This window comes from Heterocephalus glaber, unplaced genomic scaffold, assembly GCF_053883595.1.
Source record: "Heterocephalus glaber isolate CG9 unplaced genomic scaffold, H.glaber_assembly_v1.0 deba00000621, whole genome shotgun sequence".
NCBI classification, from domain to species: Eukaryota; Metazoa; Chordata; class Mammalia; order Rodentia; family Bathyergidae; genus Heterocephalus; species Heterocephalus glaber.
The window spans coordinates 16,429,613-16,457,575 of NW_028258153.1; the positions used below are offsets into that span (position 1 = coordinate 16,429,613).

The 27,963-nt window shown below is 36.1% G+C and overlaps 1 protein-coding gene and 1 non-coding gene across 15 annotated transcripts in view; both read right to left on the minus strand.

The window, feature by feature from the left end:
- Positions 1 to 4,296: 4,296 nt before the first annotated feature.
- Pikfyve (phosphoinositide kinase, FYVE-type zinc finger containing) overlaps positions 4,297 to 27,963 on the minus strand; it is a 127,607-nt gene continuing 103,940 nt past the window's right edge. For all 14 annotated transcript variants that reach the window (XM_021263534.2, XM_021263533.2, XM_021263531.2 and 11 more), the window contains 12 exons: positions 25,432 to 25,552; positions 23,508 to 23,603; positions 22,048 to 22,131; positions 21,050 to 21,147; positions 19,046 to 19,210; positions 17,187 to 17,246; positions 15,958 to 16,134; positions 14,572 to 14,675; positions 13,575 to 13,703; positions 12,231 to 12,492; positions 11,494 to 11,568; positions 4,297 to 10,949 (listed from right to left, as the gene is read on the minus strand). In XM_021263534.2, coding sequence (XP_021119193.1) covers positions 10,834 to 10,949; positions 11,494 to 11,568; positions 12,231 to 12,492; positions 13,575 to 13,703; positions 14,572 to 14,675; positions 15,958 to 16,134; positions 17,187 to 17,246; positions 19,046 to 19,210; positions 21,050 to 21,147; positions 22,048 to 22,131; positions 23,508 to 23,603; positions 25,432 to 25,552 — 1,487 coding nt within the window. In that variant the 3' untranslated portion in view covers positions 4,297 to 10,833. The remainder of the gene's footprint in view (positions 10,950 to 11,493; positions 11,569 to 12,230; positions 12,493 to 13,574; positions 13,704 to 14,571; positions 14,676 to 15,957; positions 16,135 to 17,186; positions 17,247 to 19,045; positions 19,211 to 21,049; positions 21,148 to 22,047; positions 22,132 to 23,507; positions 23,604 to 25,431; positions 25,553 to 27,963) is intronic.
- Positions 16,701 to 16,806, minus strand: LOC147829368 (U6 spliceosomal RNA). The gene has a single exon (XR_015449246.1). It is a non-coding gene; the product is annotated as a U6 spliceosomal RNA (small nuclear RNA).

Here is a 27,963-nt window from a genome sequence, read left to right on the forward strand (position 1 = left end):
AAAATATGATGTGGTATCTATCAGCACTGATATGATATATATGCTATGGGACAAAAAGATCATCCTAGAATATACATAGCAATTGTTTGAGTTTTATGACAATATAGATGAAAGTAGTTGTTTAAACTGGATACTTCAAGGGCTAGGGTGTAGAAAACGTAAACTTCAATGCTTCCAAGGAAGCAAGTGACTCCGAGGGCTAAGTAAAGTATCCTATGGTTCTGTGTGAGAGGCTAGCATAGAAAGGTTATGTAAGGGCAGCAAAATCGGGGATTTGTTGGTGGCAATAGCCAGCTACCCCTAAATATTTGCATAATTGTGTTTTTATCTTTAAGAGAGCAAAGGATGAAACTGATTCAAGGCATTTGGGGGTGAGTTTTCAAGTGCCCTGAGGTATTTTCTGATCTAAATAGGTATCAACTGTTTTTATACACTGGCGTGTGGACCCAGAGGCTTTATAACCTCAGTTGACCAGAAGCTTCAGGAGTGTACAAGAATCCAGGACAGCACTCTGGTTTGGTTACAAAGTAGAAGGTAATCCACACTTTGGGTAAGAGTGGCTTTGAGAACTTGGGAAAAAATTGAGGGAGACTCATATCTTTGAGGTTGCAAGTTCATGTAAATTGTCTCTTCTTAAGTTTGAAAGTAAAAGAGGAACTCTGAGTCAGGGTGTAATGGTATCAAGAAGAAAGCTAAGCAGAGGCCAACTATTATAAACCACTATGTGCCAGTAGGGATTGGGTTAGGTACTACAGGGTGGTGAGGGATCACAAAGGAGTTCATGACTACAAGCTCTTGTACAAATCAATACATCTGATTTCCTCCCAAATTAAATGTTTCTTTTTTCTTTACTGGTTACATTGGAGTATTACAAGGTGAGGAAGTGAAGACAAAGGCACTTCTGCAAAGGGAACCTACTATAGGTCCAATTCTTTATTCTGCATCTCCAGAGGAAAAGCATTAGGCTATAGATTGGAAGGGATTCTAAGGGATATGTCAATTATATGAACAATCCAGGAGAAATGGATAAATTCCTAGAAACACATAACCTACCAAGACTCACTCATGAAGAAAGAGAGAAAGAAAATATCTCAAACAAAGGCTCAGGGTCTGATGGCTTCACTGGAAAATTCTATCAAGTAGAATTCTAACATCAATACTCAAAAAATCCTTCCAAAAAAACTGGAGAGGAAAGAACACTTCAAAGATCATTCTTTGAGGGAAAATATTGCCCTAATACCAAAGCTAGACAAAGACACCATAAGAAAAGACAGTGTCCTTGATACTGATGCAAAAATCTGCAACAAAACATTAGCAAGGAGAATTAAATAGTATACACAAAGGATTAGACATCATGATCAAGTGGGATTTATTCCTCGAATGCAAGGATGGATGCCTCAACATATGAAAATCAATATAATACAGTAACAGAAAAAGGACAAAAACCACATCATCATCTCAGTTAATGCAGAAAAAGCATTTTGTAAAATTCAATATGACTTTCATGAATTAAAAACCAACTCACAAAAGTAGGAATAAAGGGGCCGGGGATTTAGCTCAGTGGTTTCGCCGCCTGCTGTGCAAGCGCAAGGACCCGAGTTCAATCCCCGGTACCAAAAAAAAAGTAGGAATAAAAATTCACCCCCAAATGCCTTGAATCAATTACCTCAACATAATAAAGGCTGTTAATGAAAAGTCTACAGCTAAAATCATACTCAGTGCTAAAAGACCAAACATGACTTCTCTAAGACCAGAAACGAGATAACGATGTCTATTCTGGCCACTTCTATTCTACTGGAATCTTACCCAGATTCTCTATTTGCAGATGGCCTGACCTTATATGTAGAAAATTCTAAAAATTACACACACACACACACACATACGCAAAAACCATCTGTAGTAATTAAATTCAGTAAATTAACATAAAAAATCAACATACCACAATCAGTTGCATTTCTTAACCAATAATGAACAATTGAAAAGGAAATTAAAAAGTCAATTCCATTTATATACCATCAAAAATACTTAGGAAGTATTTAAGTACAATAAAAACTACAAAAGGCTGATTAAATTAAAAATACTTAAACAGAAGCCCATCCCATGATCATAGTTGGAAGACTAAATATTGTTAAGATACTAAAAGCAACCTGTAGATTCAACAAAATCCTATCAAAATCCCAGGGATATTTGTCGTATAAAGGCTGAGGGTTTGAGAACCAGAAGGCCACTGGTGTAACTCCTAGAGTACAAAGGCCAAAGATCCAGAAGCTTTGATTCTGATTTCCAAAGACAGATGCTTTAGCTGGGAGGAAGGGACGGTGCAGGGAGAGAAGGGGAGGGGGATGGGAGGGAGAGGGGAAAGAAGAGGGAAGGAGGGAGGAAAGGGAGAGGGAGAAAGGGGGAAAGGAGAGAAGGGGAGAAAGGGAGAGGAGAGGGAGAGAAGGAGAGGAAATGGAGAGGGAGAGAAAGGGAGAAGGGGGGGAGGGAGAGAGAGAGAGAGAGAATTTGCTCTTCAACCACAGTTTTGTTCATTCTAGCCCATCCATGTTGGTGAGGGGAGATCTTTACTAGGTTTATCCGTTCAAGGGCTAATGTATCCTGGAAGACTTTCACTGACTTACGCAGAAAAAAAATTTTTTTTTATTAATTTTATTGGCTCACTTAGGTATACAACATACTGACATTCATCATTGGAAATTTGTACCTTTACATAATCTATATTGGTTATTTTTTCCCAATTCCCCTGCCCTCTCTTCAAACCCTCCATCCCTCCCTATTTACAAAGACTTTGTTTCCATTTTTTCCTTTTCTCTTATTAATTCCATTCCCTTCTTTCCTTTCCCCTACCCCTCCCACTTCCCCTTTCCCTTTGCCCCTTTTCTTCCTATTTCACAATATCTATTATGCCTTTTGATCCTTATTTACATTTTCAGTTTCTCACACTAGAGAAACTGTTCGGTGTTCACACGTGTCCTATTTATTTCACTTAAGAGTTATCACCTCAATGTGCAACCGTTTAGCTATAAATGTCTCTAATTCTCATTCTTTATGGCTGAGTAGTACTCTGTTTTATAAAAAACAACAACACATTTTCTTTATCCAGTCTCCAGTTGATGGGCAATTAGGCTGTTTCCAAGTTTTAGCTATTACAAATTGTGCTGCTATAAACATGGGTGTGCATATATCACTGTGGTATGATGCTTTTAATTCTTTGGGGAAGATACCCAACAGAGGAATAGCTGGGTCAAATGGGACCTCTAATCCTAGTTCTTTGATGTATTTCCATACTGATTTCCACAGTGGCTGCACCAGTCTACAATCCCACCAACAGTAGAGAAGGTTCCTTTTTCTCCACACCCCCACCAGCATTTGTTATTTGTTGATTTCATGATAGCAGCCATTCTTTCTGGGGTGAGGTGGAATCTCAGCATTGTTTTCATTTGCATCTCCCAGTGACCAATGATGTTAAACATTTTTTCATGTTTTTTGCTATTCCTACTTCTTTGAGAAATGTCTGCTCATTTCAGATGCCCATTTTTGGATTGGGTCTTTAAATTTGGGAGGTCTGATTTTTTTTAAGTTCTTTATGGATTCTAGATAGTAGATCTTTGTCTGAGGAAGACCTGGTAAAAATTTTCTCCCACATTTAATTTCTTATTGTGCCTGATGGATTCATTCTGCTGGGCTTCCTGGGATGTGATCCTCAATGTCTTTTCCTAGGATATTGTTTAAAATTTTTTGGAGTGCTAGTTTGGTATTCATGAAGTTCCTAAGGTGCTCTTTGTCATGAAAGTACTGTATTTCTCCATCAATTTTGAAAGATAGTTTTGCAGGGTACGTCAATCTGGGCTGGTGGTTGTTTTCCTTTAGGGCTTGAAATATATCACTCCAAGCTCTTCCTGCCTTGAGGGTTTGTGCTGAGAAGTCTGCTGTGATTCTGATGGGCCTTCCTTTGTATGTGATGTTTCTTTTCTCTAACTGCTTGTAGAATTTTATTCTTCTGTTGGGTTTCTGAAATCTTAACTATTATATGCCTAGGAGTAGAATTTTTTTTATCATGGCTAGTTGGAGTTCTATGTGCCTCACTTATCTGTATGTCAAGTTCTTTTCCCCTGCTTGGGAAGTTTTCTTCCATTACTTGTGAACATTTTTTTAGTGTCATTTGCACTCTATCCTGTTTCTTCATTGACTCTGATCAGTCTTATGTTATTCTTCTTTGCATCATCCAGCAGCTGCTGGATTGATTTCTCACGGTCCCTTACTATTTTTGACAAATTTTTCTTTCCTGGTCACTAATTGCAATCCTGTCTTTGTTGTTTTTTGTTTTTTTTTTTTTTTTTGCAATCCTGTCTTCTATATCTGATATTCTGCCCTCTCATTGGCTTGTTCTGCTGCATAAACTATCAATGGAGTTTTTAATCTCCTAGATATCTGTTTGCATCTGTTTTATGGATTCCATTTGTTTCTTATCCTGGGATTCCATCATGTTCCTCAGCTCCTCTATTTTTTTTTTAATCTGTGTCTGCTCTAGAGTTGTCAGTCATGACTTGCACTATGGACACAATCTCTGTTATCTGAGAAATTATTTCTGATTTCATTTTTTCCAGATCCTCTTTCATTGCCAGTTCAGGGAGTCCAGGTGGTTGAATATCAGATTGTTCCATCTCGTTACCCTTTGGGGTGGTCCTAGTGATCTGGAAGTCTGGTTTTCAGACTTGTTTACGTGTCTTCTCATTTCAACAGATGCAACCTGCTGAGCCTTTGATGAGGCAACTTTTTGCTTGCCCAGTGGTCTTCAATTCTCAGCAAGCCTCCAAGAGGCCTTTTCTCTGCTGCTCACCACTGAGCCTATTCCTGGGTTCAGAATGGTGGCCTTCTGGATCCCTGCACTGCCCTGTTGTGCAGGTGGGGTGGTATCTGGGTGTGCTTCTGGCTGTTGCTTGTGTACCTGTGCAGCCCTTTTCAGAGTGGGGCCCTGGCTGGGACCTGCTGCCACCTTCACACCTCTGGTCCATGTGGGCTTCTCACTGGGATCTACACATACCAATTGACTCTGGGTGGGCCTGCACCATGGAGGAGTAGTTCTGACAGGAATTCTATACAGCTCTTCAAATGACTTCCAATGGGACTGAATGTATTTCAGTGGGGAACCTGCTCATTAAAGCACCACTTATCTGCTTTTCTCCATTCGTGTCTCACTTTCCATTTGCCTCATGTGTGCTTCTAAGGACAACACCTGCCAAACTCTTGATGTTAGTTCCACAAATCATCAATAAAGACATAAATATCAGCTTCATGTAGGATCGATGAAAATTTACCAAGGCTTTGAGAACTAGGTGAGTCTAAAAGCATTCTTTCAAGAATTAGTTTGTAGAGGTTTCAGTCCATGATCAGCTGGCTCCAAGGCAGGGATGGCAAACAATCATTGCTGAGAGAAAAACAACATGGTGCACACAAAGCAGCAAAGGCAACAAGAGCCAAAAAATATTTCAGCAGCCATCTGGCATTCCTTAGCCCAATCAGGGTGACACAAAATTAACCATCACACAAATTTCTGTGGAAGAATGAAAGGATACACAAAATACAGTATATACATACAATAGTCTATCATTCAGCCTTAAAAAGGGAGGAAATTCTATCATATATGACAACATGGAGAAACCCTGAAGAATTACTTGAAGTGCAATAATCCAGTCACAAAAAGATAAATACCACATGATTCCATTTATATGAAGTATCTTAACCAGTTCAATTCATGGAAACAAATAGAATGGTGGTTACCTGAGATTTTGGGGTAAAGGGAAAGAAAAGTTGTTTAGTTGTGAAAAAGTTCAGGAGATCTGTTTTACAACAATGTGAATATACTTAAAGACTACTAAATTATATACTTAAAATGGTTAAGATGGTTATAATTTTTACAATAAAACTGCATTTTAAAATAAAAACAAAACTCTAGTTTCTATAAACATTAACTGGGGAATTTTACAAGATAATTTCTAACACAAGAGACTTCTGAGTCAGTGAGGACTGGAGAACTTGCTGTGCCTCTTCCCTGCTATCCATTTCTCCATTTCTTCCATCCTGCGAGAGAAGAGAGGCTGTGAGCCAGAGGCACCTCCTCATTGCCAATCTGTAACCTCTCCATCTCCCTGTACAGCTCTGCCACCAACTCAGCCACCTCTAAGGCATAAAGAGCCAGTCTCTCAACTCAGCTACTCTCACCTTTGCTCCCACAGATCCAGGCAAAAGGCAGGTCTCATGGCTTCAACTGTGAGTGGCAGCAAGATGGACCTAGCTTCAAGTAGCATGAGATTTGCCTCTAAATGAGTAAGAGAAATTGCTAGTTCACAAAACACTCACAAATTCTGTCAATCTTACATAGAAAAGGGCTTGACTCCCTTAAGCATGCTATCAAGAAAGCTAAAACACAGCAAGGATGGGAAGACTAATATAGCCATGCCTATTATTGGTGAAAATGAATGCAAGTTTAAATGAATAATTCTTCAGATGGCAAAGAAATAGGAAGAGAATGAACAGAAGGCAACACCAATAGATCAGGGACTTGGTTTGTGCATCAATCAAATTCCCTCTCCTTTTGTTAATTTTCCCAAGGAAATTCAAAACTAAGTAAAGGACAATCCACTTGAGACCCCTCCTGTCTCTCGGGAGCTATTCTTATTCCCCCCATAAACCTTTCCTACTCCTAACCTCCTTCCTCCTTTGGAATTCATGCTTTGATTTCAAGGGACACAAACTCGGCTCATTTGACATCTAGCAGGTTGGGAGTTATATTTCTCCTATATCACTTTGGAGGTTGCAACAAGATCTTTGGAAGGAGAGGCTGTCAAACTCGAAGTGATCATGCAGATGGAACCAACAACAAATGTACTAGACTCCTTTTACCAAGACCCACTAGATTGACCTTGTAAAGGGAGTTCATAACTGCTAAACTACAACATGACTTCTATCCCAGGCCTATTGATTAGGTCTCTGGAGAAGGCCCCTGACTGCAGTCTCTGCTACACCAACCCTTCTCAGTTCAAAGCACCTAGATTGAAACTTCACTACTTCTCTCCTGGCCACAGTTAGGGATAGCTCTTTCAAAGGGGAATATTACAGGCAGCTATGTTAGGTAGAAATTAATAGGCAATTAGAAGGGACAGGCCCACGAGGAAGTCAGTACAGAAGATGAGAACATATCAAAACTGTGGTTGGAGGCACATCTGAAGAAGGTAAGGCCTCGAGATTAAAGTCACAATGGCCAGACTTGCATACTTCCCTAAGAGATGAAGAAAAATTTGAGATTATACTGTATTGGTGCCATTCAGTCCATTAAGTCCAGATATGCATTGGATGGGTGACCAGAACATCTGGACCCATCGTTTCCCCAAAATGTTCCTGTCTTAGAAGTCACACATAACCCAAGGTTAATGATGTCAGCCATACACCCCTGTATGTGCCCTGTTTCCCTACTGGATCAATATTAGCCTAAAAAGGTATACTTGTAACCTTATTGGTTGACTACAGTTTGACCAACACTGCACCCACCTCATGATTTTGCTCTATACAACATTCGTGGAGAAATGACCTTGGTAGCAACCTACTTGGGACCCTTCTCATCTCTCAGGAGCTATTCTTATTCCCCAATAAACCTTTCCTATTCTTAAAAAAAAAAACTTGAGTACATAAATTCTAGCTTATTGTAAGTTTTATTTATAGTACAAGTCTCTAAAAGGTCAAGGCAGTTTTTTTTAAATAACATGTTAATTATATAAAACAGTTGGAACTAAAGTAGAGAAATATATACATTATTATACAATAAGTACTGTCAGTACTGTTAATTGAGCTTTTCATATTAAATTAAGACATGATTTACAATGTTATTTCTCTAGTTTAAAATTCAACCTGTCAAAAGACATAATGTACATTTTTTTTTACAAAACTGAAAGCAGTATTATTAAAACTGCTTATGATTGTAGTTTTTATTTTTTGTATAATACACTGCACCCGTGTTACAAAAACAAAAAAAAAGGCATTGCACTAAATGTTTTGAATACTGCATATAAGTCAGTGTGCTAACACTTAAGGAATAATGAATGGCCTGATGTTTCACCAGCCGGCTCATTCATAATAGTTTCCACCCGTCAAGCTAAGCCAACGTTCTACATGTAGATTACTTTCCTTGGCAATTTTATAAAAGCCCCTGTTAATGGGTAAAATGCAAAGAAACTGATGGCCACAAAGCTATCACAAAAGCCAATGCCAATATGACCCTACGATTTACAATACCCAGTAAAAGCCTAAGCTAGAAAACCACTCATTGCTGAATCAAGGGGAAAAAAATTTTAAAACATTCTGTAGGAAATTCTGAATATCTATAAATTTACAGTGTGTAACAGGCTACAAGAGGGCTTACAACAGCTTATTCTCCTTATTTTTCTTGGGCTGAGATAAGAAAAAAAGCAAATCCTATTTATTTTTTAAACAAGTTTTGATGGCATCAACAAGTTCCACATTTACAAGTAAGATTTTTATACAAAGCAACATATTGACATAGTTTCTTCGTGCTCTTGTTATTTTCAGAATTCATACTGTATTCTAAAGAAGGAAGTATTAAGTTTTCATCCTCATTCCTAATTTATTGGCATTAATATTCTCTAGGTCTTGAAAGGGAATTCAAGAGAAGAAAATAGTCATTCAATGCTTAAATCAAGTACCATGATATTTGAAACACCTTATACCTAAGTAGTGGCCTAAACAAGAATACTACTCAAAGCAAAGAGGAGAATTTTGTATTTTCTCATTAATTCAGCCCAGACATTAATTTTAAAAGGACAGATCATCCTTGCAAAGCAGCAACTCTTGTTTCAGAATGCTTAACCACAGAATTACCAAAGAGGCAACAAACCCTAAAAAATTATTTTTTCAATCATGGGGAAGGAAAAAAGAAATCAACAAGCCATATTATTGTCAAGAACTATTCTCACGGAGCTTTCCAATTATGCACATGGTACTGAAACTAAAAAGAAACCACCTGATTATAGCTGTGGGTAGGGGGACATCTACTTCTAGAGGAAATGAATGAATGGGTAAGTAACCCTAAGGATCCTGACTGAAAAAAAAAATGAACAGACAAAAAACAGTGTTGGTATTTCAATTTAGACACAATATCTATTGTTCCTAGACATGTAAAAAGTTAATAATGTTCTACCCAGCTTTCACCTCTAGTCTTTGACATTAAAACTAAAGTCAGTGTTCTGTGTATCTTCAAAAGCCACACAAGGGGTCGGGGTGGGGGGCAATCAGATCCATCTTAAGTCCTTGGTCAACTTGCTTCAGCTCAAAATTAATCATGTTTTTAATAAGCAACAAATACCAAAACACTGCCTTCATCCTTTAAAGCAAACTTTCTAAAACGTTCCTTTATCTATACTCATTATGCAATGTAAGGAAACTCATCCAACTAGTTTTAAGTGAAAATTAACATGCTATTATTAGAAGTCTGAAAAGAGTAGAATCCTTAAAACTATGAATTCCCCAAATCAGTCTTGTTACAGAAAGAAGCCAAGAGGAAATATTGTGAGGTTAAATAGTATTTGAGGTTAAATAGTATTTCCTCAAATTTCTAAGCACTTTCTAAAACAAACACAATTGCTGACTATTAAACAAGAAGTTCCTTACTATAAGTACCTACCTCTCAGCAGGTCTCAGTAGAACTGCTCTGTGTGTAGAAATGAGAAAATAGGACTGTCCATATTGGAAATAAATGGCCCTTCAGTTGGTTAGACTGAAGAATATTTTCCCCTATATAAAAAAATCAATGGGCCTAGGATTTAGCTCAGTGGTGCTGACACCTGCCTCCCAAGCACAAGGTCCTGAGTTCGATCCCCGGTACCAAAAAAAAAAAAAAAAAAAAAAAATCAAATGCTTCCTTTCCTCTCAATTTCTTGGGTTGGGTCTAATTTAATTTTTACATCAGAATCCTTCATTAATAATTCTTCCTTTAGGGTTTCGGTGATTGCAGACTCAATTACCAATAAGTCATTTACTATGTCTCCCTGAAAAGGTGAGGGGGAACCTAGACTATGAATATATGCAGAGAAGTGCAGTTTAACATAACTACATAAGAGTTTTAAACAGGCTTTAAAATGTTGCAAAAAGGGAGAGGGGCTTAAAGGTAACAGATCTAGGTTTTTGCACCTATAGAGAAGTCAGAATTTTGAAATATCAAACATATTAAAAACAAAGTAAGCTGAGAAAACACAGAACATACCAGAATTCTCAATTTAAGTTAAATTATTCAATAAAACAATAAATGCCAACCCGTTTAACTGACCATTAATGGAATAAATCAGAATGTTTCTGCAAGTTTCAGAAATTCTGATAAGTAACATTAAATTATTACATATGAACCACAAAACAAATTCAGCAGCTCCACAAATGCTTTAAGTAAAAACGTCCCAAACATTGTAGTCACAATCTATGAGATTTGTACAGTTTTCTTCTCCAAACATTTAAATTAGCAAATATGACAGCACATGTCTACTCAACTCTAACTTTAGCCCTTTGAAATGGATCTATATTTTTAGCGTAATTGAGAAAATGTTCATGCAACTTTCCAATCTACAGACAGCTAATTCACAGGTATCTAAAACCAAAGTAGAAATCCATGAGTTTTTTGCCCTTCAGTTACAATCTTTAAAGAACCACAGAACTGAAAAGTCTTTCCCACACCGTGGTGAATGTGATGAAGAAATAAACATGTCTCTTATTTTTGGTCTTCTGTTCTTGTCCTCTTTCCTTCACAGTCCATTTCAAAATATGTGCTTAATTTCAGCAATTCAGATCCAGTCCTGTCCAGTGGTTTGGTACCATAAGGAAATACTTGTCCATTGCTTCACAAAACCTAGTCCTATACAATTCTGGAGAGACCACAGTTGGCATTTTACCTACAATTATGGAAAAGAAAAAAGGGAGAAAGCTATTATATATGTAACTCATGGGGCAACTAACTTCAACCATATTTTTCTTCATATAAACTACCATAAAGATACATACAGCACACAGTCTCAGTGAGGAGGGAGGTTAACTGCTGTGCCACCTGCTGTGGACAGGGTCCTCCCTATCATTTTTTATTTCAAAAGATGAACTACTGTCTAGATATAAGAGATGTCTAAAGACATAATTCAAGCGAGTAGTGTTTATTAGAGAACTAAGAAGATGTCAGGTATCAATCTACAACAATCTCTTATTCAGAACCTCTGACTTTTTTCTTCTAACTTCTTATTTTGGGAACTGGCATTCTAACACAAATTTAAATCCTGTATTTCCCTATGTACAGAATTCTCCTTATTATCTGATAATTCTGGGAATAAAATCAGAGACAACTATATGACTTTTAGAATTAAAAAACAGTATTTATTTCTTAAATTTTAATTGATAAGGAGTAATGAGAATAGTTTAAAGACTAAACAAAACAAAAGTTCTGCTCACCTTGTCCTCCTAAAATTCCTGTTGATTTCACAACCATCTCAAGCTTTTTGTCCCACGTAAATGTTCGAATATAATCTGAGGGTTGAAGGAGGCAGGCGAAATTAGCAGTAAAGTTATGTTAATAAATATGGGCAAATGACAATAGCCATGACTATTACTACTATTTCTACTATCTTTTTATTGAGTGCTGGCTGACAATATGCCAGGTGCTGTTCTAAGGATTCTCCTCACATTAATTTGCTTACTCCTGACAACCCAAGCCCTACTTCGTAGGTGATTTTTTAAATTTACATTGGTACCTCAGTTCACTCACTTAATTCTTTCCACAATTCTAGTCACAAACCAAACTGGACAAGAATTGAATCAAATTTCCCCTTAAGGTCAACACTGAACCTAACCACTGAATTTGATTTGGTTCTCATTCAATTCGATTTGTGACCTGAGGTATCACTACTGTATATATTTTTCGTAAAGATAATGAAACTAGAAATAAAGCAACAGAATAGAAAACTATCTTTGAGCTAGGGATTTAGCTCAGTGGTTCCGGTGCCTGCCTCGAAAGCGCAAGGTCCCAAGTTCGATCCCTGGTACCAAAAAAACGAAAAAAGAAAGCTATCTTTGAAATTTCCCAAGGAAAGTTTGTGAAAATATTCAATAATATCTGGTTCAACAGAATTGTAAATATTTTACTCTAAGTTTAATTATAAACTGTAAATAGGGTACACCTATTAACTTACCTATAATTCCAACTACCAGCTCATTGCTAGTATCATCTCGCCCAACCAGCAAAGAATAATCGATAATGAGGTGGCTAGAAAGGAAATGAGAGTCACTATGGATGGCAGTCCTCAGCACAGCCTTGGAATGTGAACGAATATACAGGGGGTTGTCTCGAACCATCTTTAGAAGATTTTCATCCAGCAGGACAACATCACAACTCTCTTTCCCAGTGTCAGTTTTCACATTTCGATTCCTGAGTGAGCCCTTCAAATCAAAAACCTAGCAGAAAAGAATTCTTTGTTATTTGTGAGTGAGTTGGCACACTAGATAATTAATGAAATTAAAAAGCCAGAAAGACTTCTTACAGTCAGTACCATTGTATCATAAATTTTATAACAAGTAATTAAATGTATGGTAATATAAATGTATTATACTCAATAAAACATTGTAGGAATACTCTGGTCAAGTCAATCAACTTTAAGATACATTACCAAGTAACTACAAAAAAAATTATCATTAGATCATAAAGCAGCATAAAGATGCAAATAGTCTTACAAAGCTTAAATTTTGATATCAAAATTGTTCAATTATTTACATATATGGCAATGTAATATTAACAGCATAATTTTAGCAATATTTAGGTAGTAGGAAAAGCAGTGAATTCAAAGGCCACAGAACTTGCATCCCAGGACCAGTAGTGGGCCGAGAGTGTAGTCTGCAGACCAGGGCTGGCCATCTCTTCCCAGCTCATGATGATGGAAGCAGCCAGTGCCAAGATGAAAATCAATCAGATCATTAAGCACACTGTTAGTTCAGCTAATGCGTTCCTCACACAAAGATGGTCTCAGTAAAGAAAGAGCACTGCATTAGTCAGGCACAGTTGTCTCAACTCTGCACAGGTTGGGAACAACTCAAGAATCCGCACAATGCAAAGTACTGTTCAAGAATAATCTAGACCATTCTAGAATCAAAAAATAGGTATGTGACTGATACACTGGGAAGAGTACTGTTCTAGAATAATCTAGACCACCCTGGGGTCTGAAATAGCTGTGTGACTCTGGTAAAGGACTTCATTTCTCTGAATCTCAAGTGATTTACTTTTAAAATTAAGACAACAGAAGTAGAACTGCCCTTTTATTCTACCAAATATGTGATTCTAAACTAACGCATATATTAAATTTTAAGACTAGTCCATAACAATAACTTATCTTTACTCTTTCTTCAGTACGTCAAAAATTAAATCTGGCCTAGTAGCCAAAGTTAAATATTTGCTATATAAGATGTAACTAGATGCATTACCACCAAAATTAGAAGTACAAAGGGTCTCAAGAAATGAATGCTTCATAGTCCAATATGCTTACCTGTGCCATCTTTCTCCCATAGAAAAGATTTTCCATGACAAGAAGGTCTAACTTCTTCTCAGTGTTGTTCTGAGAGTTCTTATAACCAATTCTGTAAACTCCAAGAATTTTGGCCAAGGCAGTGGGCCTCTATCAAGAAAAAATCAAAGTAAACTCTTATCAAAAGGGATTATCTATAATTTGAAAGAAATTTTTGTTATATGCATTATCCATGTAATATAAAAACATGATTTACTGCTGATATAACCAGCCAAAGGATCCTCAAAGAAACTCAAACCCTTGAATTTCAGAAGTACAGAAGTAATGTCAATAGAAATATTAATTAGATCCTTAACATTCTCCACAGGGACAATACTTCACAGTTGTTAAAATTAAAAAGCTTCTATTATGAAATGGAATTTCCTCTAAAGAGCTATAACTTTTTAAAAAATCTATATAACTCCTTCATAATCTTATGTAGTCAGCAATCAATATTCTGTAAGTGAACAAACCCTGGCCATTGCAGTCCTCTTTTTCTAGCTAAAGGAGGCATCCCCATTTCTTAATGTGTTTCTAATTTCTATCTGAGCAAAATTAAAAATTGCTAAACGTGTAGCTAATTTCATGCAGTCTTAATAGTTTAAATTGACTTTCATCATATATATATCATATATATATATATGATATATATATAAAATATACTAAAAGCAACTTGTTCAAGATCACTTGATTCTTCACTGCAAAAGGTTGTAAAAACAGTTTGAGGGCTGGGGATTTAGCTCAGTGGTTCCACCGCTTGCCTCGCAAGCACAGGGTCCCGAGTTCAATCCCCAGTACCAAAAAAAACCCCCAAAAAACCAGAGTTTGAAATCTCTGCATTCTATCAGACCTCGATAGTATAACAAAGATCTATCCATGTTCTGTTAATATCTTGCCATAAGAATACCATTTGGACTAACCCTCGTGATGTGAAAGAACCAGTAAACTCTAATTATAGACCAAGAGTTGGGATGTCTACCTTTTGTTGAACAGCATTTGTAATATAATTGAAGTAGTGGGGTGCAAAGTCAAGGAAAGACTGGACTTCTAGGCGAGGCATTTGCTTCAAAATGAATCTGTCATCTAAAAGGCAGAAATTTCATGTGTTTATTCAATCACAAAACATACTGTCATCTGTAATAAATTATTTTAGCTATCCCAAATCATTTGTTTTATGGTTTTAAAGGATATTTTCTGATGTCACAATGAAAATTCTGATCAGAACCCAATTCTCACATAATTGAAGGGCCTAGAAAGAATCCTGAGGATTAATACAATCAAGAGCCCTCTGCTTTTGATGGTACCATATCTAAACTTATTGGTATATGACCTACCTTTTAGAACTACCAAATAAAATTTTATAAACTCCTTTGTTCATAAGCCAAAGTTATAAAAGTTCTTACTGAGCAACAGATCTCCTAGTGCATTTTCTTAAATCATTCTGCCTTCAGTGAATATAGAGAATAGAATGTGAAACACAAAACGGTCACAATATTCTGTAAGCTTTTGTAGGGTAAGAACTTGGTCTATTTTCAGGTTAAATATTGTCAGGAGCAATTCTACATCATTTTGGGGAAAAAAATCATTTGATTAGGCCTGGTTCTCCTGCCTACAGGCCAGCTATGGGATTTCGAGACGTAACTCCATTTTGGCCTCTGGTCACAGCTAAAACCTCAACGGTCCGACGATGCTGTGATGCTCCAGGACAAGATTACACCAGCTGAAGACATCCTGGAAGGAACAAAATCTTCATCTACTCCGTTCCTCATTGTTCTTGGATTTCTGCTGCCTCCCAGTCATTTGTTACACTTTGTTTACCCCGATGTACTGAACTCTCTGCAAGTTATCTGTTACATGTGTTTCTCCTGATGTACTCAATAAAAGGTGCGGTGAGCTTGGTTTCCTCTTTACTGCCCAGAGCAGCACTGATCAGGCCCAAAGCTCAGCTTCTTCTCAGTCTCATTTTTTTCTACCTTTGGTGAATAGTAAGTCAATTCGCCTTGTGCTGTCATGGCTTGCAGGAGACTAGGACTTACTGCAGAGGTTCTAGTAATGTCCCCTTTCCCTGTTCCCTACAAAATATTTCTAACTCTCTCATCAGCACTAACTTTCTCTCATCAGTACCCTTTCAGGTTTTCTAGAAGTTTTCTTTTCACATTTAGAGAACTCAGAACTAGTGAGAGTTTAGTGAGGACCTGATCAATGCCTGAGTCTCATCTTATTCCATTCTCTGAAGAATGAAAAGAAAATCAGAAAACTTGGTTTTCTAACAGACAATACCGAAGTACTTCAGTTCAAATGACTTGCACGTTATCTCAGGGAAACGACAGAGACTGCTCCATCAGTAAGTGACAAAAAGTCCTACCTTCCGTTGCATAGAAGGCAGCTCCCGACTTGCCTCCTCGGGCCTGCCAGGGCGATGAGTGGGAAAGGGAACGGATGAAATCTTCTTCACTGCTGCCCAGAATCACTTCACGCATCTTATGAAACTCTCCCGCATAGTAGAGCCGACAGTAAAACTTGGCATTAGCATCAGAAAATTCTATAAACAGAAGTTTAAATTTAAGAAAGCTTTTATGAACCACAAAATATCTTTTCCTCTCTCCTTCACACCAAATGCAACCACGCAGGCTACTCCGTGTTGGCATCTTTCAAGTTAAGTCTAAATACTACACCTGTTTATCATAATTCTTTAAAGTATCTTTCAAGGACAATGACAACTCTTTCATATTTTCAAAAAATGTCAAACATAAAATAAGACTCAGTTCTAATTTTGCACTGCATTACATTTTTATAGCAATTACATTAAACTTTTTATTCCTTCTACAATGATTTTTATTATAAACATATTTTCAAAATAAACAAAAATTGCATTCAAGATAACTGCCAACTTGTTATAAAGTAATAAAAGGAAAAATGGAATCGTGAACTGTTTAAAAGTAGAGATAAATAGCAGACACCTGCATGCCTTGTTAATAAGTCCCTTTCTCTCAGGAAGGAATAGCAAGTTAGCAGAATTATTGCACTTCTCATTAGCCTAGTTAATTAAAGTAAGCTTTTGAGTCTGGTAATTTGCACTTGGTCTGTAAACAGCTCTTCCTCATCTTGAAAAGTATGGAATGTTCCACAAATTAGTGCATCATTCTTGTGCAAGGATCATGTTCATCTTCTCGTATCATTCCATTTTTAGTATATGTGCTGCCAAGGCAAGCATCTTAATAAACATCTTTAGATTCACTGTCCATATTATTCCAGATAATAAATTTCTGACACCCATATATACAATTCTATATGCTTGTTGAGCTCTATGGTTCTCGATTAAATAATATTGAAAAATTAGAAATTAACTAAAAGTGCAATTTATAAATTTATAAGTTAATTACAATTTTAATTAAATTTATATAATTACATTTCTTTATAATTAAAAATGTATTTTACAAACTGAATTATAGCTCAAATAAAGACTATGTCCGCAAAGATTTAATATTCGTTTCAAAAAACAGGGTATTTTTAATATGAAGCTAGAAGTCTTAGTAACAGTTTGTTCATGTACTGTCCCTATCCCCAAACAAGCATATTATATTTCATACTTACGAAGTTCCACATGAGGATTTGTAAATTGTTTCTTTTGTGAATCTCCTCCATCTACCTCATCTAAAAGGTTTAATATCATTAGTAAAGGCAAAGTTTTAAATAGTTATCAGTTTATGTTTTTTCCCTCCATGTAACAACAAAAATAGTAAATGAACAATAACATCTCCTAGTAGTGTGCAGAGTATTGAGGTGCATGGCTGTAATCCCAGTATGCAGAAGGCTGAGACAGAAGAATTGCCACAAGTTGATTTTAAGGCCAGCCAGGACTACATAGCAGGACCCTATCTAAAATAAACAAACAAACAAAGCACAGGGGACCAGGGTGACCTAGGACTGTAGCTCAAGGACTTGGATTCCTGGGTTCAATTCTAGCGCTAAAAAAAAAAAAAAAAAAAAAGAAACCCTAGTAAAGTCATTATCAGGTAACCATGAGATGATTAAACTGTGTAAACAACTGTAACAGCAATGTGTTATTCCTTGAAATATCAATTCTTAGGTTAAAAATACAGAATTTAGGTTGAATTATTTTTCTTCAGTGATTCCTATGACAACAAACTCAGCTCTTAAACGTCCATGACTTTTTTTTTTTTTTTTTTGGTACTGGGGATCAAACTCAGGACTTTGCACTTGCGAGGCGGGCGGCAACACCACTGAGCTAAATCCCCGGCCCTTCCATGACTTCTTTAGCAGACCCTTATGACTACTTTTCCACACGTGCAGAGCAATGCTTCCCCAATGTATTAAGAATCCAATTTAGAGGGTTGCTTTTTTAATTTCTATCATCCTTTTTTGTCATCCTGGTGAATGAACTCAGGGTCTTCGCACTGAGCTACATCCCCAGACCTTTTTTATTTTCTGAGACAGAGTCTCAGCTAACTCATTAAATTGCTTAGGCTGGGCCCAAACTTGTGATCCTTCTGCCTCAAACCTTCCAGAGTGCTGGGATTACAGGCATGCACCACTAGCTCAGGCAGAGGTGTGTGTGTGTATGTTTTGACTGATCTTTCTGGTAAAACTACTGCCAGGCCCACTCTCTCTACTGCAGATTTGGAATACTGTACATTTCAATATCTAGAAGGACAAATCATCCCCTAAATTTCACATTTCAAAATCATTTAAGCGTCAAAGATTTCAAGAACACATTATAAACACCTACTGCCCAAAAGCAGCCTACGTAATATTAAAGATATCTTGATTACTAATCATACTATAAGAGTTGCTATTTTTAAACTACTAACTCATGACTTCAGCTGGGGTCACCAAACAATTTCTCTAAAGGGCCAGAGAGTAGACAGTTTACTCAGATACAACTACTCAACTTGCCAATGTAACATCATAGCACTAAGACAAGAGTAAATGAATGGGTGTGCCTGTATACCAATGGAAGTTTATTTACAAAAACAGGTCAGCATAACCTGCCAAATACCTGTCTAAACCCATACCCAAACACAATCAGGTAGATATATTTTTAAGATATCAAAATGTAGGTAAACACAAATAGCCACACTTTATAGACAGTGGAAAAGAAAACAAACATCTGGGAGGCAAATGTAATAGAATAAAAATATCTGAGTGCCTGTTAGGAGTTCAACAGCAGGACAGATGCTTTACGTATGCAACATCACTCAGCCTTCACTTAACCCTGGAAGACACTGGCTTTACCATTTTACAGAAATGAAAACTAAGGAGTTCTCATTCTACCACATAGTAAATGATAGCAACAAAATTTGAAACTAGGTGGAATTTCCAATGCCATGGACTAGAGGAAATGCCCTGGTTTCAATAGTAGGAATTACGTACTTAAAGCTATAAGAAACTAATATAAATGAATGAAAATAAATTTGGTCTACTTAACACACCTTGAGGATCAATGCCTTGATTCTCTGTTCCCTCCTTCCCAGTCTGCCCAACCTGATAGTAAGCACTATCTGCTCCACGTAAGGTCTCTCTCTTCTGGGAAGAGAGGTCAGGGCTTTTCCCTGCTGTCCCTCTGAAGAAGGACAACATTCCAGAAGTCTTTTTGGCTGAAAATAAGAGGTAATGAATTAATTGTAATTAATTACTGCAGGTGGAAAATAAAGATTTTCAACTTTTTTTTGTTGTTAGTAGTAACCATTACATGAGGCTAATAATTCTGAAAAACACCAATACTTTCACTTGCAGAGACTACGGTGGTACCTCAGTTCACATATGCATGCAAACAAATGTTTGCAAATAATTTGGTTCACAAAAAGGGTTTGGCAAAATTTGGTTTTTGTTTGCAAACTCTACATCGAGTGACAAACAAGACCACAGCCATCTTTCCCACGCAAACACAAATGTGGCCATCTTTCCCAAAATCATGGAACAAATTAAGTTCATGAACCAAAGTACCACTGTATTATTCCACATGTTGTCAACATTATTGAGTAGCCAAGTGCCTTTGTTATCAGCAACATAGTAGAAGGAAAGCAATGCTCAGCTAGATGAATGTCAAAATGTGAGAAATTCTCCAGAAAGCCTTTCAAAAATATCTTTCAAAGGCAAGCTTAATATCTTAAGCAATAAGATTAGATTACAACTGAGCTCTTTATTATTATAATGTAGCTCATTAACAAAACAATTCCACAAGCTATAAAATTCAAAGTTAAAGGTAACATCTTGGCATCTTTTGGGTTTCTACCTATAAATACAGGAATATAGAAGTCTGTTTTCAGCCTCTTTTAAAAAATAAACACCACAGGATGGCCAAGAATTTACTAAAGCTTACTGTTTACTTTTATTCCTAGTTTTGAGTTTCATTCAGCATATCATTAGTATGTATGATTTTAATACTATAAATTTACCATTAACAAAATCCATAAAAAATGTTAGTTACAACACTACGTACTTGGAGTGGCAGGCATTATTAGTGCCTCCTTAATATTTATTTCTACCTGGTTCCTTGCTAATAGAAGTCTAATTTTTGTGGGAGTAGCTATGTGTAGAATCCTAGGAAATGAATTATTTGTCTAAGTCAACCAGGGTAATGCTGTCCACCCTTTATCAGCAGTTAAGAGTGGCCATGAGACCAGTTCTGACCAGTGAGACTGAAGGGCTGCCTCTGTATTTCTAACAAAAAAGAACAGTTGCAACTCATACCACCCTTCTTTCTGCCTCGAATATTCAAAGGGAATGTTCCTGACTACAAGAAAAACTTATTAAGAAGAAACTATCCCTCTACTGTCATAACAATGCTTAGCAGTTCAACCAACCAATGCCAGCAACTGCCTAACTCCAGGCATAGTTCTTAGAAAGAAAACTGTCATTTGTTTAAGCCCTTGCAATCAGTTGAATTTTCTGTTACTCGTAGCAGAATGGATTCCTAACTAAGTCAACAAAACCCGAGTTCTAATCCAGGTTCCCTACATTCTAGTGTTGACCAAGTTACCTAATCTAAATCTTAACAGCCTTTCTAAAAATGAGGATATTATAAAATAATCCTTATCTGGTTATTGTAGGGATTACAAACATACAACATAAACCCATAACATATAAAATTTTCTTTTCATAGTGCCAATAATACTGTATAACTAAAACAAAAAATGTTACTTTCTATTATAATTCTTGTTATACTTTTAAAACTAAAAGCTCTAGGATGGCAGATCCTCCTTTTTGCAGAGCAAGGAATTTCTAAGTTTTAAATTCAATAACAATTTAAGGTAAGAAACAAAGAAGAGCAAAAATCTATGAAACAGAATACTCAAAACTGTTTAAATCCATATTCTATTTCAAGGACCAGACATAGTAAATCCTCACCAGATGACACTTCTTACTGTGTTTTCTTCTTTAAACCACAATTACAAAGAAAACCATTATAAATACTCCTCCATTTGTAATCTTACTTGGCTGTGGTTCTGCATCTGCTGTACGGCTTGTCTGTCCTCCACTGATTTCAGGCAATCTAATAGGGCTACTACTCTTGGGTCTGTTATCGAAAGTACTAAAAAGAAAAACAAAAGAAAAACTGATTTTAAACTACTTAGATAGAATATACACATATTCTAATTCCTTCACTACACTACTCTACTCCCCCAACTAATCCTACCCACAGTACCAGAAATCTGATTCATAATTCACATGAACACAGATTAGAACATGGAAGAAAAAGTCTTGAAATATCTACTGGACTTCAGAAAGCAAAATATTATAACTAAAATTTTATGGAAAACACAAAAGCACAGGGTTTAATATTTTCCCCAAGTCTATTAGAGCTAGATCAGTACCTACTTGTAAGTCAAACAATTAGAAAATACCAATTTCATTTTTTTCATTCTAGTAACAATGATAATTCAGATCAACTTTTTCCAGATTTGTAAAACAGGAAATCCTATTTCAGCAATAAGGAGTGTGTGATAATTTCTGTCTAAATGTCTAAAACATTCAACATGCTAAAAAACTGATTTTGGTGTTTTTTACTATTAAGATCTTTAGTTAGTATGGAAAATTCACAAACACCTAAAATTATAAAACCAAACAACAGTGTACTAATTTCACAAGTTACTAATTTTTTAAAAATTTTTTTTCAGTACCACGGCTCAATTGTGCTTGCAAGGCAGGCGTGGTGCCACTGAGCTAAGTCACCGGCCCTGGAGTTACTAATTTTTAAATACTTGTTTTAACTGTCAAAAGTGTTAGAAGTTTAAATCTCCACCATACATGGCAACTGGCAGAAAACTATATCCAAAGGAGCTGTTTAAGGTCTTTTGACTTGAACTTTGTTGTCTCAGTTATAGGCTGAAACTTTTACACTAATAATATGCTGCAAGAGAACTGAAGAACAAGGATACAGAAAATGATGACATAAGTAAATGAAAATAGATTTTATTCTATCATGAATCACCTATTTGTTGGAAGGCCTTCTTCAGTACTGTTCCACAGAGTTGCTTTAGACAATTCTTCTAAGGCATTTCGGTATTCTTTACAACTTTGGGTAGAAATAGGTTGAAAAATGCTAAACATTAATCCTTTCTCTAAAAATAAATCATAAGCTTTAGAGTAATTTTTGCATTACAGAAACATAATCATTATAAATGTCCATAATTAAACAAATACATTTGGGTTAACAAAAGTAGTGAAATAGAAGCATCATAAGAAAGACAATGTCTTTGTAGCAGACAGTAAAGGAACTAGAGAGTGCATTTCTACTTAAAGATACTAAACTTCAAGAATAAAATTTTTCTTAATGTTCTATTAGTCAATAAATATCTGATTGTTGGACTAGAAGTCTGAGAGTCATGCTTTAGATAAATTAAATCTCATAAACAAGAGAATCATGTAAGAGGAGATGATTTCTCTAAGACATTAAAAGAAGATGACCTCAAATAGAATACTGTACTTGCTTCCTAATAGTACAAAAGAGTTTTCATTTTGATACTGTTTTATCAATTAACATGACTAATCACTAAAAGTGAGAAGGAAATTCTATCTTCATAAAGACTAAAAGGTAAAGATATTTTAAATTATCATATGGAATCTTCTAAAGGAAAATATTGCTCTTATCCAAACAGTAAACACTAAACTCCAAAAGCATGTATACATCTATCTTTTTTGCCCTTGTATATTTCATACCTAATATACCACATTTCATAGACATTCAAGTATTTGTTGAATAAATGGATACTTTGTAGCATATCTAAAATGAATTAAAACTTTTAATGCCTCACAATGGAAAAAAGTTTTAAACACCTTAGATTTTACTTAAAGTAAGTTCAATTACTGCCAAGATTTTTATGACTAAAAAGCCCATTTTTAAAGACATTATATAAATATCTTGAAGTGTGACGCCTCTTTAAAGACAAAGGATAACTATATAAGTTAAATAGTTAAATGTGTCCATGCAGTAAGGCATAAGGATAACATTCTTTAATTAGGAAAATTTTACCTAGCGTGTGTGGAAGCAGGAAGGAAATGAGTGATAAAAAAAGATACTCAAATGAGATAAGGTAGGTATGTTCGAAGCACCATGCTAATAACTAAATCAAAGTAAAGGATACATGGGTACAAATTATAATAGATGAGAAGTCAGAGAATTATAATAGGTCAGAGAATCTAAGGGTTAGTGTGTAACTCATCTAGTTAACTCAGTAAGTGAGAGCTTGCTTGAGAGTCATGCCATACCCCATACCCACATCTGGGTAAAGAGAAGGTTTGCAGGTACACAGAGAACAGATTGTCAAGCCTAAAAATATATTTAATCATTTTCCTTCATGTGAAAGATCTCCAAAATAGAGTGACTAATAGACATAAAATACATAAACAGCATAGCTATAACCATAGTGCAGAAAGTCCCACAAATGATACCTGAGAGCAAAAGCAATGATGGAGCTGGGTTCCTTCTCACAAACTGCAATAGGCACCCGTTCATGTTCATACATTAAATAGTGCTTATCTGGATCACTGTTCAAATTTTTTAAATAAATGAGGTAAATAAGAATAAAATTAGAAGAAAATCAAATATAAAATCCATTAATGCAAGTAAATCTCGAAACAATTTTAACTAATGTACAACAATATAATTAAGTATGCTATAATGTATGCTAATACTAAGAACGTGAATCAAGTCAACAATAAAAAGATCAAGTTTTTGAAGGCAAATGAAAAATTATCAGAATTAGGTTTCAAATCAGAAGATTCTTGGATAGTCACTCCAAAGTATTCCATACTGCCAAGATTCTGTCCATATTAATATCAAAAATAATTTCTAATAAATAGAAATCTAAAATATTTTGTTCAACTATAAAATTCAAGAGAAAGTCTTCTAGAAAATATGGAACTGTATTATGAATTCAGTAATGAAGAACACAACATAAGCATTCCATTGTTATCACATAGGAACTCAATGGTGACTCCATTTCAACCAAATTTTGCTTCCCAAATTTCCACTCTAACTCCTCTAGGTACTGTTATGTGGCCTCATTCACTTTATTTAGGTGCACCTCACCTGCTAGGAATACAATATGAATTAAGGAAAACTGTTACAAGCATCTCATGTAAATGAGATGACAAGCATGGTAGAATGTCCAATACAGTGGGATAAATAATCCTACAACTACATATAATCACTTCCTCTGTGATAAGTGCTATGAGAAAATCATAAGATGTTTGTTTCCCCCTATGAACGCACCCAAAATCATATGGTGAAACCCTAGTTCTCAGTGTAATGGTATTAGGAAGTGGGGCACTTGGGAAATAATTTAGGTCATGAGGGTAGAGACCTCATAAATGAGATTAAATACCCTTATAAAAGGGATCCAAGGGAGCTCTTTCCACCATGTGAGGATACAGAGAAGAAAACAATATAAAACATGGAAGAAGGCTCTCACCAGAGCCCAATTATGTTGACATCTTGATTTTAGATTTCTAGTATAAAACAGAGAAAACAGAGACCTTTTATAAACTACCATTATGTTACATGTCACACACTGTCCTATGAATATCTATATGTATTCTCCCCAAAATCATGGGCTCCCAAAAGCAGGGATTTTTTTCCTTGAGTCTTGTTCTGTACCTTGGTGCACTAGAGCAGGCACTATCTACAATGGCTATATAGATATATAAGTCAGTTAAGAAAAAAACAAAAGCCCCTTGTTAACACATGACTACCTTTTGGATGAATTTGTACCATGGTAAACAATAGCAGCATTTGATGGCCACATAGGTCAACCAGTACAAGAAAAACCTTTTCACAGTCAGTTTATATTCTTTCCCGGTCTAAGTGAGCTCAGCACAAAGAAGTTCATATAAAAACTTGCATGAGTAATTATACCTGAGCATTACTGCTAGAACAATGCCAGGGCCCAGTGAATTATTGAGCCAGTTACATCCTCATACACAACTAGCAATATGCTTTTAAGATCATGAGATCAATACACATAGCATTGTATCTTTAAACTATATATGCATATAGTTTAAACTATATCATGTAAGCAATTTTTTAAAGACAATTTTATTTTATTTTATTTTCATTAATTTCAAGACAAGTAATTTTAAACACTAAATATTATTTAATGCTTTCTTCATTCACTACTATATAATAATGATTACACATTCTACAAATTAAACATCAAAAGACATCTCTAACTATAATGATATGAAATCTGGATTGAAAACTACGTATCTGCAGATAAACATACTTAAATATATAGGGAAAGACTCTAGGGAGAGATTTTTTTTAATTAAGGAAATACAAAACCACCCAATAGCCACTGGTATTTATAATACTTACAAAGGAAATGGAATAGGATTATAGCTATTTCCTGGAAGCAAATTTGCAAAGATGGCTTTCATGGTTGACTTTTCCTTCACCTGGCTGTCTGTGGATCCCAGCAAATGTCCATCAAACACATCTAGGATGAAAAATATTCCATTTATATACTCAAGAAGAATAAAAAGCAAGCAAAAGTGTCAACTTTTTTCTCTTTCCCTTTGGGAATACAGAGAGATGTATGCAAACCACACTTACCAAATATGGTTTAAAATTTCTGATCTAGGAAAAATGGCTTATAGAATAAATAAGAAAGCAATAGTAAAATATACACAGCATTGCCTCTAATGAACATTTTTTTCCCTGACATTTCCTCATCTATAAAATTGAGATAATCTTACAATTAATGTTTTTTTTATCATTACAGGAGCCAGGCAGTAGCCACAAAGGAACAACTCATGAACTACAGGCACAAACTTCATTTTAGCTATTCATGATGCCACTTCAATGCACTTACACACACTGTAGCTATTACATTTGAGTATAGTTAATGACCATAACGTTAATGCCAAGTTTATGCTATAATTAGTCACTACTTAGAAATCAAGAAAAGAAAGAAGAAAGGCATGAATTTGCTATTATGAAGTAAATATTTTTGTTGGAGAAATGGCATCAGTTTTCTTATTTTTTTATAAAGCAACGACCATATGCTTCAAAAAACTTAAGAAAATAAGAGTCCCAGAAGCTTCATAATGCTGAATGACATTTTGTCAGACAGAAATCTATATGTCAAGCAAGATAACTAAAGGAAGAACTGATATAATAAAAAATTACACTTTAAAAAGTACTATCAATAAGTATAAAATAAGAATTTCAAAGGGATAAGAAAGCATTATGTCAAAGAAACAGCAGTGGTTTTTTTTCCTCAGAGACACATACAAACCAAATAAACAACTCCAGAAGGTGAGGCACGAGAATCAAGAGTCTGAGACCTGCCTGGCCATGACAGTGAGTTCAAGGGCAGCCTGAACTATACAGTAAGACCCTGCCTCAAAAAACAGAAAGTAGGAGAATTAAAAATGGCAGCATAGAGACCAGCAGCAAAATACAGCCCCTCCAGAACACAGAACTGAGCTGAAAAACAGCCTGGTGAAGAAAAAAGTGTAGTAGATTTTTGGGAATCAGAAGGAAGCTGACGGAAAATCTAGAAACCAAAAACAAACTAAAAAATGGAGTAAAACACAGAGAAAAGAATGAAACAGTCTGCAAAGCTAGCCCCAGCTCCCAGGACTCTGGTAACACAAGGTGAGCCCAGAGATGGTAGGCAACTCCAGGGAGAAACAATGGACCAAAAAAGCCTAGTTATTGTAAACTGAAAAAATAGTATGGGGTTTTACTCTAAAAGTGACTCCTAACTCACGACGGGCTAGAATTAGAGAAGAATTCCAGCACAGCATCTGCCATATTTGACAGTGTTTCACATTCCCACTGGTTTAAACCACCGGTGGCACATGACTGTCCCATCAGGCAGCCTGTACCACTGATGGTACAAATCCATCAGATCACTTTTGTCAGTCTTTTTACTAATAAAAGTAAATCAGTGTTGCCCAGCAGCAAAACATACAAATTAAATCAGAGCTGCTAGGCAGTGAGACATGAATTATGGCGCCATCATGAATGTGTTAATCAAGAGCCATACTCGAAAGGGGTTAAGACTGAACTACAAAACAATTACACTTCAGAGTTTCTGTGGTCACCCCACCACAGGGATTGGATGGGAGATGGACAAAGAGACAGATGTAGAGGGCTACAGGCTAGACACATACGCCCAGAGAAATTTAAACTCAGGCCAGGAAGAACAAAGGAGTTCCGCTCTCCAAGTTGAGAAACCAAGTCAGGGATGTGTGGCTTTTCCAAGGCACTGGGGTCTGAAAGTGCTGACATTGAGTCCAGTGGACAGCTTGACCCCTCTACCCTGCTACCTATATTCAACACAGAACTCAGAGTGATCTGCCTGCTCTCCCCATCTGCCAACATAATCAGGAATATAGCTCAGGTTGGACAACTGCCACAGCCTGGGGTGTACAGAGACAGGGACTTCAGGAGCAGGGGGCACCTCACAAACCCACAGGATGTAACAAGGCAGAGAAAGGGGTGACTGAGGATGCTCAAAGGGACATGGAAACTAGAGTGAATACAGCCCTAGGACCAAACAAACCCAGAGGAAGGACAGGCAGGATTCAGCATTCACACACAAAAAAATTGTGTGTGGAACAAAATAGGTCTTAGAAATGACTCACTATTCCTCCCACATACCTAGTGGATGCCAAAAGTACAGACCCTGGAAGAAATTACTCATTTAGTCATCCAAAAACATGCAGGAATATTTTTGGACTCACTTTTCTTTTTCCTCATTGGAGTTTTGGGGTTCGGGGATTGTTTTTTTTCTTTTCCTTTTTTCCTTTTGTTTTTTTCTTTCATTTGCTCTCTGTTTTTTCTTTTCCTTGTTTATTCTTTTGCGCCACTTTATCTAATTCTGTAATTATCCTTTGC